Source organism: Strigops habroptila, chromosome 9, assembly GCF_004027225.2.
Source record: "Strigops habroptila isolate Jane chromosome 9, bStrHab1.2.pri, whole genome shotgun sequence".
Lineage (NCBI taxonomy): Eukaryota > Metazoa > Chordata > Aves > Psittaciformes > Psittacidae > Strigops > Strigops habroptila.
Window position 1 is genome coordinate 24,552,556 of NC_044285.2, and position 18,491 is coordinate 24,571,046.

An 18,491-nucleotide genomic window follows, 5' to 3' on the forward strand; every position below is an offset into this window, starting at 1 on the left:
CTTAATGGCCTGCTGGAATGTGGGTTAGCATTGGGTTGGGACATTGCAGTTTCTCCAAACATGGAAAAGTGAATTTAAGGCTGGCGACAGACTTGGGAAGGACTTGGTATCCTTCAGAGGGGTGAGCCAGACAGAGGGAATGAAGAAAGAATGACTTCTATAGGAAAACTCCTTGTCGTTTGAAGACAGCTGGCGGCTGCAAGGTCTGTTGGGATGACAGCATGTAACTGTACACTAGCTACAATCAGCTCTCAGTTCTCAAGGATAATGGGGAGGGAAGAAAAAGGGATGAGCAGTGGGGAGGGAATGGCCCAGATAAAGCAACACTGCAAATAATATAAACCAGATGTAAACTCAACTACAGAAAATATAGTTGGAGCATTCATCTTTGACAAATGTCTCGAAAGAGGTCTGTGAGGGGCAGGAGAAGCTTTAGGCAGCGGTGGCAATAGGTGAGCCTGGTGCAGGCAGCAACTTCTGAGACACGGACTCTGTCACGCTGTGTGGGAGCCCTGGGTGTTAATGGGAAGTGGCACCACAAGCTAATCCACCCACAGAACACAGAGACCTGAGGATGCAGATTTTCCTGTCTTCTGGATGCTTCTAGTAGGCAGGAGGTAGGCATGGCTCATTGCGTAGAGGCTGCAGCCACCAAAAGGACCTTTTCTGCCCAGCTGCTTTCACACCACTGCTTTCAATCACAGCATGCACACGAGTTCTACCCAGCAGGTTCTAGTGGCCAGGGGTATGGTTCTGAGCTAGCACAAGAGGATGGGAAATCAGGTCAGGTCTCTGGATCACTGCCCCTTCCAAAAGCACTGGGGGTGAGGCTGTCAAATAGCCTCAATTTCCACGCCAGCATTACCGAGGATGTGTTGAGTGTGAACTGGCTTTAGAAAAATCCAGCTTTGGTGCACAGCAGCCCAGTGAAATAAGCACAAAGTCAGAAGATTTATGGACATGTCACTTTTCTAAGGCTCTGTTTCCCCTCCAAAAACTACTTCTGAAGCAGTACTTGTGCAGAGTTGCTGTGTAAGCAAGAAGTGTTATTACTTTGACCACCATGACAATCAGCTGATGAAGAGGTGGAACAAAGTGTCTGGAGGGCAACCCAGCTCACTGTACCGGGGGGAGCCACCAGATCATGTGTCTTTTGAGACATAGCTTCTATGTGAATGGTTTTCAAATCTTCTAGTGTGAATTTGCTTCCGGATTTTGTCAAACACCCAAACACTGAAAAGCCTTTTCCAGGAAATGTCATTAGCAGGATGCTTTAATCTCACATGAGTTTTGTAAGAACAGGCAAAATGAGAGCAGGAATGGGAAAATGCTCAAGATCTTGTGGTCAGTTAACAGGGCACTTTGTGAGCTGGACACATCATAAATTTTGGGATTAGCTAGCAGAAGTAACTGTCCACCTCAGTGTAGGATGTTGGAACCTGTGTTTCCATCTGCTATTAAAAGCATATGTTAGTAATATAAAAGCATTCATCACAATAGTCCTCCTATGAAAACAAACAGGAAAATATCCATCAGCTTCTACGTGGCCAGAAGAGTTCCAGCCCAGGAAAAAAAGCCAGATAAGTTAAGCAAGATCATGGAGAATATTCTATATAAACAAAGACATAGAAGGTAGGTTTGGATTGGGCATCAGGAGAAGTTCTTCCCTGTGAGGGTGCTGAGGCGCTGGCACAGGGTGCCCAGAGAAGCTGTGGCTGCCCCATCCCTGGCAGTGTTCAAGGCCAGGTTGGACACAGGGGCTTGGAGCAACCTGCTCTAGTGGAAGGTGTCCCTGCCCGGGGCAGGGGGTTGGGACTGGATGAGCTTTAAGGTCTTTTCCAACCCAAACCAGTCTGGGATTCTATGATTCCTAGAAGAATACAGGTCTGCTGGCTGGCTCTGAAAGAGAGGCAACACAGTCAACAGAAACAGAAGTTAAAGTCCTTTTGGGTAACCAGATGTTGTGCCTGTGCTGAGGAACTCCAGAAGGATCTCACAAAAGTGAGTGAGTGCACATAAAGTTGGCAGGTGAGCAAAAGACCTTAGAGTCATCACTGGCAGTTCACTCTCATGTGCAACAGCAGCAAAAGGAGACAAAAAACTGCTGGGTATCCTCGGAAGAGGAATGGAGGAGATGTAGGATAGGATTTTGCTGCTTACATGAACCCTTGGAGCATAGACTGCAGCTCTCTGCATCTCAGAACCATGGTGGGTGCTGCAAAGGTACAGAGCAGGACAGCAAAACAGATCATGGCCATGGAGCAGCTCCTGCAGGAGGAGAGACTGGAGAAGCTGTTAAACATGCGCCTGTACGGGTGGATGCTGGTGCTGGCACAAGAAGGGAGATGCATGGGGGAAGGAATGAAAGACCAGTGGTGGAGGAGATGTTGAACTGCTTCTTTTGGCAGATGTGATGGCTTCTGGTTGCTTAAAACAAATGGGAAAGCAGTTTTAGTCTGCACCCTGGAAGCAGACCAACCGTTTTCCAGTTCCTTTGCTAATATGGTTCAATCTAAATTTCTTATGCCCTAACCCAGGGTTCTTGTGCTTCCAACCAAAGCTTGTCCTTACTGTGAGCAGAAACCTCTGAGCAGGGAGAATGGGGCTTAGTAATAATAAAAAAAGCAGCATATTCTCCAGCTCCCCCATCCCAAATCATACCTTTTAGGCTCTAATCCTGAAAGAATCAGAGCAAGATACAGAATCAAAGCCAGAGGTTTTCCTTATCTGATTTTCTACATTGTCAAAACAGGCTTTCCACTGAGTGCAACCACGCAGAAGGATTCACCCTACTTGAGATCGTATAACCCTTGGCATGTAGAGGAAGAACTGTTTTGAAAAGAGATTTTCATTGTTTGTGCACAATGGACTTATATTTAGCTAAGAAACCCGTGTTTTAAATTCAAATTCTCTTGGAGAAACAATAGCTTAAATTAGAGGGAGAATGTTTGCAAAACTCTGAGCAACTTTGAAAACATTTGGCAGATTCTGGACATTTCGCTGCCCACTCCTTGGGTTGCTCCATGCACGGATCTGCCCCTTTGCATGTTGCGCAGAGATGATGTTATTTCCACACCAAATTTTGCACAGATTTATTTACTGGTCTGTGTTGCTTTTGGCTATGGCTTTGATAAGATTTGCTATTTTTGTTGTTGTTGGCAGCCCAACACATCTTCAGAGATGGAGCTTTCTAAAAATAAAAATATTTGCCATTACCATAGTGCTTTTCATATAAGGACGTCAAATTGCTTTTAAAACTCGATATAATTATTCCTCATCCACCTTACAAAAGGAGTAACAGATAAGCAACCTTGCTAAGACCCCAGCATGTTGGGAAATTACAATTCCCTTCTGCCTAGGGGAAAGAGTGATGGCAACACTCCCACTTCCCACTGGCAAAAGTGATCTTTCCTCTAGAAGTCTATTTGTACCAGTGACATTTGCTTTGAGTACCTCTCAGATGCTTTTGTAGAGCAAAGTGAGGTTGTGGTGCCATGGCTGGAGCACTACGGCTCGTTTCTGAGCAGAAGCAATAAATGTGGTGCTGGGGAAACACCAGTTGCTTTGGCGCATGCTGTGATTAAACCAGTAGTTGGTGGCTCATGTACATGTCCCCACTCCTGAATGTGTTCCCAGCACCACCAGATTGATCTTTGGGGCTTTGTCTGACTGTTCTTTGTTGCAAACTTGGGGCCCAAAGGCCAGTTCTCCCACTGCACTAGGCAAAAGCAGCGGCTTAACCACCTTTTTTACTCCCAGTACCTAAATAGGTGGGAAAGGCAAATAAAAGCATCTTTCCAGGAGATAAAGGAACAGACTGGAGTGGGATGTGCCCAGAGAGCTAGTCTTTCTCTGTGGGCTTGAAATTTCACCTTGTGTGGAGCCTGATCATGGGGATAATGTGTCAAAAATGCTTCAGCAGCAACCTTAGAAGATGTTGCCTGGGGACAAGGCTGCTGTTTTAGCACCATAATTGTACCCAGTACAAAGTTGTTCTGCTCCTGAGGCCAAGAGGAAAGGAAGTGTCCTCGGATGCTATTGCGACATACACGATAAATCATATCTGATCCTATTTTGGGATGTAAGGGAGACAGTCATTTAAATACTTAGTTCAGTTTGGTTAAACACTGCACAGATTCCTCTATTTCTGGATTTCCTGTCCCTAATTTTGTCACACTGCTCTTCATGGAAACCCTGTAAGGATTTCTGGTTTTGAGGTTGCTGAATCCTCTCCCTCAGGAGCCCGTAGTAGATGACGTGGAAAGTACAATGTGTGTAAGAGAACATCGCTGCAGGCGAGCAACTCAAATAGAATGGAAACATCTTGGCCTCATAAAAAGAGTTTGTGCTTTGGAAACTGAACAGTCCTCCCTTCCCCACAGATATTCCCACAAGGTCAGGGCTGGAGTAGGGGTCAGCATGAGGAAGCAGTCCCATTGCTGCTGACTGTGTGCACAGCATGAGTAGAGGGTGTCCAACCACCTCCATCAGCACTGTTCAATTTATAGTTAACATGAAAAACCTGCTTCCAGGTTTGACACAATTCGGTAGATCTCATCAGCCTGATGACAAACATTTCTACCCCTCCCTGGCTTCCCAAGGGATGTTTTCCTCTGCTATGTGTTTTGCTTTTGGTATGCACTGCGTGAAGTGCTATATGGCAACTCAGCAACATTTCTCACCCCTTTTCCTCCAGGTTTACAATAGATGCTGTTGTCACTCATAGCGCTGTGCTCTGAAAGAGCCTTTTTTGTGATTCTGCTGAAACGGGGATGTGTGGTGCAGAACAGCCAAGGATTACTTGGTGCAAAACCACCATCCCACTCCATCATTGCCCTTGGTATCATCATAAAACCCTTTTGTGGGTGCTCACAACCACTGAGAGGACTCTCAGGACATGCAGAGCTCCAGCATCCAATCTGAGGTGTTTCGGTGCTCCAGGGTGACCGTGGTTTCCCTTGCTGGGTGTTTTAGCGATGTCCCCCAGCTCCATGCCCGTGAGGATGGTGCCTTCCTCCTGTTTCACATGCAGCACCCATCCCACCAGGGCACCATCCCATCTCCGTGGGCTGAGGGAACTGAAGCACGAATCAGTGTACATCTGGCTCCACCATCCCCACAGCTGTATGGATCATGGTCCCGGAAAGCCACAGCCCGGTGCTGCAGTAACCCTGCAGAAGGCCTTGACAGCACAACGCCATGTCAGCCTCCAGGGCGAGGGTCCCCCAAAGGGTCCAACTGTCTGCATCCCCCCATGAAGGGGGCCTATAAGGATGCCGGGGAATGAAGGGGGCCTATAAGGATGCTGGGGAGGGACACTTCATTAGGGACTGTAGTGGTAGGACAAGGGGTAATGGCCTCAAACTTAAACAGGGGAAGTTTAGATTAGATATAAGGAAGAAGTTCTTTACAGTGAGGGTGGTGAAGCACTGGAATGGGTTGCCAGGGAGGTTGTGGATGCTCCATCCCTGGCGGTGTTCAATGCCAGGTTGGACAGAGCCTTGAACCACATGGTTTAGTGCGAGGTGTCCCTGCCCATGGCAGGGGGTTGAAACTAGATGATCTTAAGGTCCTTTCCAACCCAAACCATTCTATGATTCTATCCGCGGAGAGATACGCGGGGAAGGCGCAGCTCTCCGCGGAGGGGGAACAAAAAGTCGGCGGAACCCGCGCAGCGCGCACCCGGCGCCGTTTGCTAGCCGCACCGTCGGCGCCCGGCCCCATTTGTCGGTTGCGCCACCTGCCGCTGTCAGTTGGGCGGCCGCGTCCCAACATGGCGCCGGCGGCGTCGGGCGGATGGAAATACTGATGACGGTCCGGAGACTCGCCTCCATCTGTACCATGGTGAGCCCCGCGGCCGCACGGCCCCTGCCGCCGCGCCGGGGCCCGGGGGAGCGGCGGGCACAGCGGGCGAGGCGCCCCGCCGCCGGCCCCAGCGGCCCCGGCCCCGCGCGGAGGGGCTGAGGAGGGCCCGGCGCGGTCGGGCGCAGGAAGAAGCAGTAAAGTGGTTAAAAAGCGGGTTCGTGTGAGGCGCCGCCGCCCGACCGCGCACCGGGGGGGCCGCGCACACCCCCCCCGCCTCTTCCCGGGAAGGCGCGGCCGGGCCGCAGCCGGGAGCGGGGCGGCCTCGGCGGGGCCGTGCCGGGCAGCGGGCGGGAGGTGCTGGGTGGTAGCTGGAGCAGGGAGCCGCGGCTCGGCGCCGCCAGGGTGAGCGGTGCGGGGTCAGGAGGGGTACGGGGTCAGGAGGGGTGCGGAGTCGGGAAAGGTGCGGAGTTAGGAAGGGGTGCGGGGTCAGGAGGGGTGCGGAGTTAGGAAGGGGTGCGGGGTCAGGAGGGGTGCGGAGTTAGGAAGGGGTTCGGAGTCAGGAGGGGTGCGGGGTCAGGATGAGTGCGGAGTCATGATGCCCCAGTCCCGGGCAGGGAAGGGTGGCTGGGGGGACACAGGGCTCTGCGGGGAGGAGAACTGCCCACTTGTGGTGTGTCGGCTGCCCCCCTCATGCAGGAGCGTGTCTGGGGCAGGGGGTGCCTTCCGCCAGAACGAGAGGAGTTGTCAAACATTCTCTCTTTTCCTGGCTCCGCTCGCAGTGGTTAGTTGTGATAACCAGGCTCTGTTAGAGGTGGTTATACTAGTTTATAAAAGCTCTGCAATCATCTCACATGGACGCATATAACAGGGTATTGCCCATATTGCCAGTGGAAATGTAAGCGAGAGGGAGACTGATAATTGCATGATTATGCAGAATCTGTAATGAAGGTACATTGCTGTGTAGAGGCTGGTGAGTGGTTCGTCTGGCACTGAAACACTGACTCATAGTCAAATATTGCATCTTGTTAACAATGTGCCATCCAAACATTCACAGGGCTTCTTACTGTAAGGAGTTCAGTCAGTGTGAGCTGTAACAGGGGTTTGAGTTGCTGAAATCCAGCACCAAATCAGGCTAAAATTCAGTTTTAGTAGCTTGGTTTTCACCAGGGCGCAGGGGTTTTCTGTTTCTGTCCCGCGTCTGGGACTGGATTTGATTAACTTGATTTGGGTTTGATTAACTTGAGATCCAGCTGAAGTGAACCACAGTGATGCTGTACAAAGCGGCATGTTTGGAGTTTCGCAGTGATACTCTTAACAAGAGAGGTTAATTTTATTTCTTCTTCTAATGTGTGGCAGTAGGTACCAGGTATTTTGGTGTTGCAGAAGACTTCCCAGAACTCCACACTTCACTAAGCTCCCTAGATTTTCTCTTTTTCCAACATAATCTATATTTTTTAATTGCCCATCACAAGCACAGGTGAAAGATGGCTGAATCATGACTTCATTGTGGAGTTCTGCACCCCAGAGGCAAGTGATTGACTCAATCCCGTAGAATATTTTGGAAGCGTTCCTGAGATCAGCTGACTGAGCCTCAGATTAAGAGGGTGAACATAAGGCAATGCATTTTCCTTCGAGCATGAAGCCAAACCTGAGCACAGCCATCCTGCTGTTTGTGATATGATTTTAGAGCCTTAGCTATACGTAGTCAGTCTTGGATTCAGTTTTGCTCCTGTGCTTACCTTGATTTTGATAGGGGTGATAGTTAATCAAATGCCATGGAGTTTTTCAACATCAGTGTTTTAGGTGTGTGTATAGCTGAGCTAAACTTACTGTCAATCTTAACTACTTTTTCCTTCAGCTAACCCAGGAGGATTAAGGTCTGGGTGTTATAGTTTAAAATTGAATTAGTTTATTTGCATCTACTTCAGTTAACATCCCATAAGTAAGAGTACTGTTTGCTTTGTCATAATGCAAACATGAAAAACCTAAGCCTTCTTTATGAAAACGTCAAGTTACATTAACAAATTCCCTTTGGGAAACTACTTCAGAATTATGCTAATATGTAGTGATTGAACAGCACTTTAAATTGTTTTTTAGTAAGAAACGCAGTTTTTACCAGCACTTCTAGTCATCATCTGTGCTTCAAGCTGGAAATGGAAGCACCGGTTTGACATCCCCAAACCCTTCAGTCCATCAGCAGCACCATTAGGGGTGGGTGTTCCTGACTTTCCACCTCTGACACTTCACTCTTCTGCAGTATCTCTTTAAAAATCAAATTCACTGCCTGATCTCATTAGTAGACAGTCATGGAGTAATAAGTTCAATGGTATCCCCTTCCCTAAAGTAACTTCCAGGTTTTTATCAGCTCTCTGTGCCTCACGATTGTTGGGTTTCCTTGATGTGAGCACCGTCCCTTTTTCAGCGATTGTGTAATGTTCATGTGGCAACTACAGCCTTGCAAAGGGTGGAAACTCACAGGAAAATGCTTGTGCACTTGCATGTGATTTATTGCTTGGTAAGGCTGCTGGCACCATATGGCAGGACACATCCATAGCCAAGAGCTACCAGCCAGAGCTCTGGTTCTCTGCTCTATCCTTTGACTTCATTTTGTTTCCCAGCCCTTATCTGTCTTGTGGACTCCCGGATTTTCTTGTTTTCTTTTTGCAAGCAGCTGCAGAATTAACTGGAGGAGTGAAACAGAAAGCACTCGTGAGGGACTTTGTTACCGTTGATGAAAAATGCATAGCTCCTGTTCCAAAAATATTTGGAAGCGATATCTTTGTAGTTCTGCGGAATACACATGGTCACAGACAGATGCAAATCCTCTCTTGACTGAGGAGATTGAGCAAAGAGGGCTGAATTTCCATGGTCTGACTGCGTCATCTAATGCAGGATGTGCCTGCTGAGGCAGTCAGTTGTGGAACTGAGGTTTTGAGTCGGGAGTCAGGTTTTTTGTTGCATTGATAATAACTTCTTTTTGTGGTTACAGAAGCAAAGCAGAGCACTAGAATGGAGCAAGGTGTGAAGCATGGATCTGACTGTTTCTTCTCTGACAGTTTATTTTGTGAAAAGCCTGTAGTAAGCTGGTAGGAGAAATATTGGTGTTCCTTGGTAGGCTAATTAGGGACACTTCCCCTAGATTCATGTCTCATTGTTTGCTAAACCAGTAAGACATGCCCGAAGAACTCAAATCCAGGATACAAATTGGTGGCAGTCTTACTGTACCTCTCTGAATCAGTACGGCCTGGATGTAATTATTAACTTCAGTGCTAGAGAAGAGGACTGAATCATTTGTAAGTAATACATTTCCATTTGCCACCTGAATAATTTACACTGTTCAGTCCAAGCAGAGCTTTCCTGACACAGATGTATGTTGTTTCCCTTACTGCTGTTTCACCTGTGTTTGTAGAACTTTGTTTTAGCTTTTCTGGAGAAATAGCATTTATAGCTGGGAAGGTATCACTGAGGAAGTGGAAAGAGAGGATCAAAGTAGAGCTAGCTGAGCAGACGTCTGTCTCCAGACAACTACTTGGTTGTCTTGTTAAGCTGAAGGAAACAAACATTCATCTTTGTACTTAAAACCCAGCTGGAGAATAACCTGCTTTGTTTTAGGGGGAAAAAGGTGTGTAACCCTTTGCAAACAGTTGAGTAGGTTACTTCATGCAAGGTTCTTCCACGTGCTGTTCACGCTCTAGTTTAATACTCGTGTGTGATGGGTAGTTATTGATGGGTTCTCCTGATTTTGGACTTGTAGCAGTTTGGAGATGTGAGCCTGGGCAAAGCAGCCAGCCTGCACTTAACAGCCAGCTCAGGTGAATGGTGCACAGGTTTCCTTTGAAGGATTTTTAGGATTTTACAGCATCTACTTCCTCACTTTTTACAGCGTTGCTCCTCCGTTACTTGATGTGTGAAGGTCAGGATAAAATCTTATGACCAGCTCACAAAAGAACACGACTGGTAAACACTGAGCCTTGAATAAGCCTGTAGATCTGTTCGTGTGCGTTCTTTTAGAGGGCTAAAAACCTGTAAAATAACCTGAGAGCTGACCAAAGAAGACCTCCACTCTTATGTGTGTTACTAGGTCATCTGAGAGAAATCCAAGGTCAGGAGAAATCTCGTGGAGCACTTCTCAGATGGATGAACCAGCTGTGATCATGTTGGTGGTCTCGGAGACAGTGGCTAAGAAGTGGGTTGCTTATAGGACCACATTACAAAGGTTGAGACTCGAAGCAGTAGTGCCTGTACTTCCCTTACTCCAGCATCCTTTCCATCTGTTCTCTTTACTGGAGCCTAGCTTTACTATCTAATTTTAAAGGGCATAAAATCCCAGAATTTCACAAGTGTATGACCTGCTTTGCCTTTGTGAGACACAGATCCTGTGAACCTTGCAAGACCAGCTCCTGATTGAATAAACATTTAGTGAAACAGTTTACAAAGCATTCTGTATTAGTTTATTTAAAACCACTCTAATTAAGGCTTCAGGTTTTACACACTTCGTAGTAGTAAACTGATTTTGAAATACATTGCTTCCTACTTTCACTGTGGTCTCCATGATACTGGCAGGAGCTAGAGTGCTCTGTAAGCTTTACTCCCTGTTGCAGAGCAGGCAACACCAGCCATTCCTGTGTGCACAGAATGACTGTGCAGATAAAGAAGGTTCTGATTTGGAAGTGTGGAGTCTTGGAAAGCTCGTGACACTGTTATACCTGCTCCTTTCAAGATTATCAGTTTGTTTTGCCTGCATAAGCATGGGAAGTGCTAGAATCCAAAGTTCAATTTACCATAATTTGTTATGCCTGGAATGGCAGCCTTCCTGGATGTGTGAAAAGGGATAATTTCATACCCTAAATCATAGTGAGTGATGGTTGAGCTGCCAGCTCTCTGTATCTGACTTCAGTGCTACACAACAAGGTGTTTTCGAAGGCGGGGAAGCAACATCTAATTCTGTGTTTAGGAAATCACGACAGTACGTTCTGTGAACTTTCAGAAGCACAGCCCCAGCTCTGCTCCTTTCTGCACTCCCCCACATGGTGATTTTCATAGTCCTGGAGCTGGAACTATTATCGTGGCTAATACAGCAAAGTAAGTGTAGGCAGACATCATGAAATGCATCGTCTCATTCAGATTTCTTTCTTGAAAGGTTTTAAGTAGCTCTGGCTTGGCCAACTTGTTCTTTCCCCTCCCTTTTCGGGTGTTTTTGGTTTAGTTTGTTTGTTCACTCTTTAAATACCACTTTTCAGTCATGCAGTATATTTAACCAGCTGTTCTTATCTGAGAGCTGCATGATGGTGTCCTTTGGGGCCTTTCTGCACCACTTGAAAGCTGCTTCCCAGCTTTTTTTTGAATGCTAGATCTTAATCTACTCTAATTTGTTAAAAAGAAAGAGTCAAATGAGTAGTTAGAGACTTTGTGTACCAGATATGTTCTGGACACTGAAGTATCTCCTAGATATCTTTCCCTTTTTGCCTTTCTTTAAGGGAAATGTCTTTTGCAGGCAGGTACATGTGTGTGCTCAGTGGGAAGAAGCTGGTTCCAATCCAAAAGCTGAGTTAGTGTTGAGCCCAAGCTAGTAGATCATAAGGGATTTTTATTTCAACAGGCTGTTCTCTCAACATGCTCTGCAGCTTCTGAGCGTGCAGCTGTAATGGAAGTTGAGAGAGATCCTAAGTTGCAATGCTTTAATTACTGCATTTGAACTGAATGGTATTAATTGCAATGGCAGAAGGATAAAAGACTTGTGTAAAAAGCATTTAATGGGGAAATTAATATTTTGCACTGAGCTAAAAAAACCAGCCTTTCTTCAAGGATAAATTACTGTATCTTCAGATTTCAGTGGATTGTATGGAGAGTGTTTTACATTAACTGATTCTCTCTAGCTTGTTAAAAGTAATCTGCTGATGAGATTAGTCTTGTGTGTATTTTAGATAGGGCGAAAGCAGCTGAAGTGTATAGACAAGCATAGGAAACCACAGCTTAAACATTATACAGAGAACAGATAGGATTCTTCCTAGAGCAGTAATATACATCCAGATTTTAAGTGTTCTCTTCTGAAAAACTTTCTGCTGTCTACAAATGAACTGTAAATGCAGCATCTCAAGTGTTGGAGCACCCCAAAATAAGCACAGCAATGACTTACTCAGACTTCTTGTAGATTTTGTCAGGAACATTAGTATTAAAAACAGAAAGTGCAAGTTTGTGGTTGTATGTTTTGAAAAGCTGAGAAGGGCTTAATGGTTCTAGTTGTTTCCCTTTCTTGTACTTCAAGCAACTGCTGCATCCTCTGTAGCATTTAAAAAGCTAGCAGCATTTGTTTGGGGAATGCACTGCCTGCTTAGGTGTGTCTGAATTTCCATGTCCTTCTAAGAAACCAACCAAATCTTTAGTATTTTGTCTCATGATGTTGAGCTAGTCACGAATGGTTAGAAATCCATTGACAATCTGCTGTTGCATGGATTCTCCTGTGTAATTTCAAAAGCACTGTGTGCTTAGAGCATGTCAGACGTGCTGCTTGTGCAGTAGCCTTCTTTAATGACTGTTTTAATGGTGATTTTTTTTGTATCTTCACTTACTACCCATCTTCTTTTATCATAGTTTCTTTTTGTTTTCTTACTGTACTACTTTCTGTCTTCCAGCCTGTCCCATAACTGTTACACATCCACCTGTACAGTTTAGAAAGTACACCCAGTTGCTAAGAGGTAGTGACTGTGCTAATGTGAGGCACTCCACCATCAGTGAAAGCAGATGAGACCAGCACCCTCCAAATGGTGTGAGACAGCTGCCTGCACCCTCCTCATATGCTCTCTAATCCTTGAGAGACTTGCAGCTTCCCAATGGTAAATGCCATGAACTACTCAGCTTCCCCTCACCAAATCCCAAGGCTGATCCAGAGAGGACAGTGGGATCTTCCCACTTGTAATCCTTTCTCATTATTCACTTTGTGGGTTTTTTTCCCTCTCATTTTACAGCTTCTCTGCTCACTGTTCGCTCAGGCAGCAGTACAGCATTGAGCTTATTCTTTTTGACAGGAGCTCCCAATAACAGCAAGGATACTGACCCAGTGTTGCGCTAATTTTGATCCTTTTCTTACTGAAGCTGTAGCAGCAGCTGCTCCATGCTCATAAGGTCTGCTCACATGCTTGCCAAGATTGTATGACATTGCTTTGAGAACCATTCCCATGTCTGCAAAGTTACCTTCATAGCAGCAGAAAGTAGATACTTGGAAATGGAAGTGTGAATTCCTTCAAAGCGTGGAAATGTTAATTCAGGGTGAAAAATTGACTGATGAAGTTGGTTAATCTGTAATAATATTCCACTTATTCTTAGCCAAGGTTTGCAGAGGATCAGGATTTCACTGGAACCTGGTAAAACTCATAGTACTAAAAAGGGAGAAAGTTCTAACTCGAAGCGAGCCCTGTGTGGATGCCAGACGTGGATTGCTCTCATCAGCTGACCGTAGTTCATACTCTGAGCTATGTAGTTGTCATTAATCACTCCCAGCTCTTCTGCTGTTCATCAATAGCTTCAGAACTCTTCATCTCTGGGCCTTAATAGAATTTCTTCTGTAAAGCTACTTATGTACAGTGAGTAGAGAAGTGATAACTTCTCTTCATCTTCCAACAACAATTTCTTCTTCTAACTCTTGTCAGATAAGTGAACACAATCTATAAGCCACTTGCTGTAAGAATAATTACAAATTCAAATAAGTTCAAGGGCATAGAAGTATTTAAACCCCTGGCAACTGTTGATACGTTTCCAGTTTCTGAAATCAATTAAATTTACACCAGGCGAAATACTTATCTTCTTTACAGAAATAGTCGCAAACTGCAGAGCTTGTAAGAGACTGTAATGCCGAATGTATTTCTTTATCTCATTTTGGTGATACAATAAATTAGCAGTGTAATCTGGCTAAGAAATAGAAGTCTACTCCTGTTTTTTCCACTTGCATGGTGTATTGAACTGGAAATAAATCTTTAAGACTTTTCTACTGAGCAAAAATGACTCATAGCTTACAAGTTGGAAGACTTGATAGATCTCTACCCTGGTTTTGATGAGTTCCTCAGTTAAAATTTCAGCTCTACTGTGGGATCGCTTCATCTGTGATGACTTTTGGTTAGACAGCTACCTCAGGTAAGAGGGTTTGAAACTGGTCTTTTTGCATTGCTTTTTACTTTAGCATCCCTTTTGCTTTACCAAACTCAACAAAACTTGTCTTAGAGATGTTTTGTTGTTGTTAGGATTGAGTAAAACCAGTATTTACCCAGTCTTCCCCGTATGTAATGTTGGTACCTCACTGAGTATGCAAAATGGAGGAAAACCTCATAGAATACCGGCTTGGAAGGGACCTCAGTGATCGTCTGACTCAACCTTAAATTTGAGTATTAACAATTCCTTGAGCTTTTGTTTGAATAGTTTAAAATTCAGTATATGAGATTTTTTTTTAAGGGTGTTCTTTGTCGTTTCTGATGGGAATCAGTGAACACAAACACTTCCGGATAGGTCCCTTTTTAATTAGCTGTTATACATAAAGTAAAATCACTGCAGCTATCAGAAAATACCTTATTGTTGGTCTGTTGGGGTCTTTTTGGTGGCAACTCACATGGGCCAGGCAGCTTTCCACTTGTCTATCAGACTACTAGTGCTGGAGCTGTGGAAACCCGCTGAGCTGAGTGTGCTGGCTCTGGATTCAACGCCAGTTCTGCTGGTGGGGGTGTGAATGGAACAGGAGAGGTCTTAGGAAGTGCAGCCAACCTCCATGGCAATGTTTGAAGTCACAGTAATTTCTAGAAGATTAGAAATCCTCATTACCAGTTGCTGAAACTTGAGTTGCCACCTCCCCCACCACCGTGGAAGTGATAAATCCGAGTCTAATTATATAAGTAAACCAGTATTACCACTGTAGTTAAAGCAGGGGGATGTTTCCTCCATGGGTAATTATGTGTTGCCTGTATAAATTTGTGTTTCGTTCCTGCTCACATAGCTGCAGACAGAAAGTTTTACCATCTCTTCCTGAACCGGAGGAGCAGTTTCTTGCGAGCATTTCCTTCCTATTTGCAAATTTAGTTGCAAAGATCATGGATTGCGTGTAGCTGAATTTGACTCCAGTTCTGCAGCCTTACTCACAAGCACATCATGTATTTCCATCCTGAAACACAACCAGTTTGTGCTGTCACCCTTTCTTTTCCCCCTACATCCTCGTTGCCTGGTGTAGTGTGGCTCTCCTGGACGTTCACTCCATGATAAATCACTCTGTACTGTTTGCAGTGTAGTTACTTTATCGTGGTATGCCAGGCATGTGCATATTCTAGAGCTTCTTCAGTTTGTTACATGTTATTTAATTTGCAAGTTTGCGTCTTCAAAACTGTTTATGACTAGTTTGTGAGTTTTGATTCCTCCTACAATCACTTTTGAGTCTTGTTTTAGTTTTTATGATTTTGGGATGCTAATTTCAAATGTTCTCTGGCAAGAAACTTCAGAACCATTGCAACTAAATGTCAGGTCAATGCAGCTTCTGAGGCTGCTTGACTTTAGCATTTAATTTATAAAAGAAGCCTTCATACTTTTTATCTGCCCCTGCAGTTAACTTCCCAAATTTACAAAGTCTGGGCAGTAGATGCAAGCAAGCACTTGAAAGAAAGGCCCATGTAAGCTGTGAAGTTAATGGTGGATACATGAGGAATACAGGCTGGTGGTTTAGCTGAATTGCAGCACTGGTTTATGAGAGGTTATTAAATTCTTCATAGCATAGTTTTATTAAAATTCTTATGCCTTTTTTCTTTAAGATATTTATTCCATATGTTGCCTTACAGACTGAAGCATTAGGGTTGTCTAGTTTCACTAGTTCTGTAAGTTGTGGTACTTGCTTTAGTTGTCTTTCTCCTGTGTTTCTCTAATACAGTATCAGAGATCATGGAGGAGGTGAGAAGAGTCCAGAGAAATTTAATCTAAGCTTCATAAGCCTGCAGATTTTACGTGTATCCCTTCCTTAATCTCAAAGCATGCAGAATGTCAGAGCAAAGGAACCTCATTTAGCACTCAGCTCTGATTTCAAGACCAAAAGCTTTGCAAAACCAGCATCACCTCTTCCTGTGGCTTTACAAAGCATGTACGTTATAGTCGCCTGCTATGCTGTTAGCCAAAGTCAGTGCTGCTCAGAGCAATGTAAGTGAAGAGACCAGTATCAGCAGTTCTTCCTCACAGCTCTATACCTATGTCTAGATTTGCTTTGTTTTTTTCTGTGGGGAGATAGTAGAGAGAAAAAGAGGTACTTGGAAGCAGGGAATAGCTGTAGGGAAACAAATGGGAGGAGTTGCTTGAGCTGGCACTGGTGCCTCGAAAAATATCTGTGTAATTGCTGCTTGCAAAGAGTCTTGCTTGTAAATCTGTCAGCACCTAGTGAATGTTTTTGTGTTTTTTATAGTACCCAATTTTGAACCATCCTCATTTTCTGTCTTGTTTTGATATATGTAATTCACTGTAAATCCAATGTGGGAGATCCAACTGCAGAGTTTCCATTGCTTCTGATAAACTATTTCTTGCTTTCTTTCCTGTTTCTTAGAACATTTTTGGTTATTTCTTTCTTAATGACAATCCAGATGAACTGTGTGTAGTCTCTACTTGTCTGTGGCTTATCTTAATAGCAGAATGCGAAGGGAAATGATTAAGATATTTGCTCAGCAATTAAAAAACATTATGAGCTTCAGGGAAACAGATGAATTTATCTGGGCTTCAATTTTTGTTTGCTTGGTGCTTTTCTGAGGTGTTTTAAGAGGACTCACCTCTGCAGAAGGATTTCTGCTTATTGTTTGCAGAAGGTTATAGGTGGTGTGACTTGGATGTTTAAAACAGAAGTCAAGAGCTTGGATTCTGTGTTGAATGATGGTAACTCTTTTGATAACAGCACAGATGCAGCAAGGACTGTTGGAAGATAAATGTAAGAGGACAAGATGAGGGAAGATACCAGACCCCAAGTGGGAGCTCAGCTATAGGGTATTGGTAGATTTAAAGAAGGCAAAGAATGGAAAGAGATGCTAAACTGCTTTGAATTTGGAGTGGACAAAGGTAAAAATGAAACTAAAATGTTGGTATGCTTTAGTTCTTGTTTTATGTGACAGGTAAGACCATATCAGTGTGTAGTGGTATTTTTCAGTCGTATCTAAAATAGTGCAGTCCTCATATTGCTGGAGACTCCAGGAGGTATCAAAATATACTCTAAGCTTAATACATAGTCCTTAAGGGTTGCAAAGCCAAAGCAGTTGTAGGTGATCTGAGTGTGAGGAATGTCTGACAAAATTCTTTCCGTTCTTTTTGGGGTTTGTAATCATGTTTCGCTTGTCCATAGTCCTTTCCAGAAATAAAGTTAGAAAAGTTACAGTATTTCTAATGTAAAGTGTCAGTAAAGGCAAGTTGTTTTTTTTTTTAAGACTTCTTTATATGAGATGCAGATAACCAACAGCCACATCAAAGCTTTTATGCAGTCCATAGCACAAAAAGACATCTTTTCTTTCATGGGATTTATAGCCCGTATGGTATCTGTCTTCTAAGTTTAGTAGTTCTCTGTGTGTTACAGTCTCTTTATTTTTACAATGCATTCTTGGTTAAATTTAAATGGGTGTTTCTAGGTCACTGTGACTAACCTGGAGTCTTCAGTGAGGACAAATTTCTTGTTAAATGTCAAATAAATTCAAATGCAATCCCCCATCTGTTAGATGAGAGAGCTCTGATTCCAGCTGAAGTTGAGTTTTGAAGTGTAATCATGGTACCTTTTATAATAAAGCATCATATTGGTTTCATTTTGAAGAACATAAGAAACATGAGATGCTGATTCTCAATGGAAGTAACTTGTTTTCTCAGCTGCTTTGTTTTTATAGGGATAGTATGAATTCTGTTGGATTTTTTTTGTCTGACCTAAGTGTTCTGTTTCTTTGTAGGGCGCCAATGCCTCTGCTTTGGAGAAAGAGATTGGTCCTGAACAGTTCCCTGTGAATGAGCATTATTTTGGTTTGGTCAATGTAAGTGAATTTTCTATAGCTAAAATGTTTTTAAATTCACATCCTAATTCTGAATGTAAGAAGATTCTCTATTAGAACTTTGAGTATTTCTAACTTAAAGTGGGACTCCGCACAGGCACCACATCCTGCAGCATGGTGCCGTGCCTTGTTATTAACCCAGATGTAAATTTAATCTTAATATACTTGTTTTTACTATATTTAAAAGTCTTTGAGAGAAACCTTCTTACTCAGGTACATTTCCAGTTACAGGATTTTAATATTTAGCTGGAAAGGACATTAATAAAGTGTGTACATTGTTCACAGTCTCTTGTAGAGAAGCGAGATTTGATTTTACACTGATGCTGCAGTGGATGGGAGCCTTGAGGTTTTAAAATGAAAATGTATTACTTCTCTAAAAACATGTTATTCCTGGAGTTAGTGGAAGTTCCTGTGTGCAAGGGCATAGCCAGGAGATGAAGGACATTGACTTGGTCGATAGTTTTCTTGCATGTAATAATACTCCTGTTTGTATTTTTCGACAGCCTTGTGTAACAAACCTTCTAAAAAGATGTATTTTTTGTATCTGTCAGTTTGCATAGATCTGACTTGACTGGAATCTGTTGGGCAATAACAATTGTCTACCTACATTAACTCTGGGGAGAAGGGAGCATTGATGTTGATCCTGCCAGTGCTTCTGGG

General features: G+C 43.9%; 1 protein-coding gene across 2 annotated transcripts in view; it reads left to right on the forward strand.

Annotated features, from left to right (window-relative positions):
- The first annotated feature begins 5,728 nt into the window (after nucleotides 1-5,728).
- The window catches only part of LOC115612833 (ubiquitin carboxyl-terminal hydrolase 12-like), a 29,891-nt gene continuing 17,128 nt past the window's right edge, over nucleotides 5,729-18,491 (forward strand). The window contains exons 1-2 of one of the 2 annotated variants that reach the window (XM_030497625.1): nucleotides 5,729-5,844; nucleotides 17,733-17,813. In XM_030497625.1, coding sequence (XP_030353485.1) covers nucleotides 5,797-5,844; nucleotides 17,733-17,813 — 129 coding nt within the window. In that variant the 5' untranslated portion in view covers nucleotides 5,729-5,796. The remainder of the gene's footprint in view (nucleotides 5,845-17,732; nucleotides 17,814-18,491) is intronic. The other variant, XM_030497624.1, reaches the window with a different exon arrangement.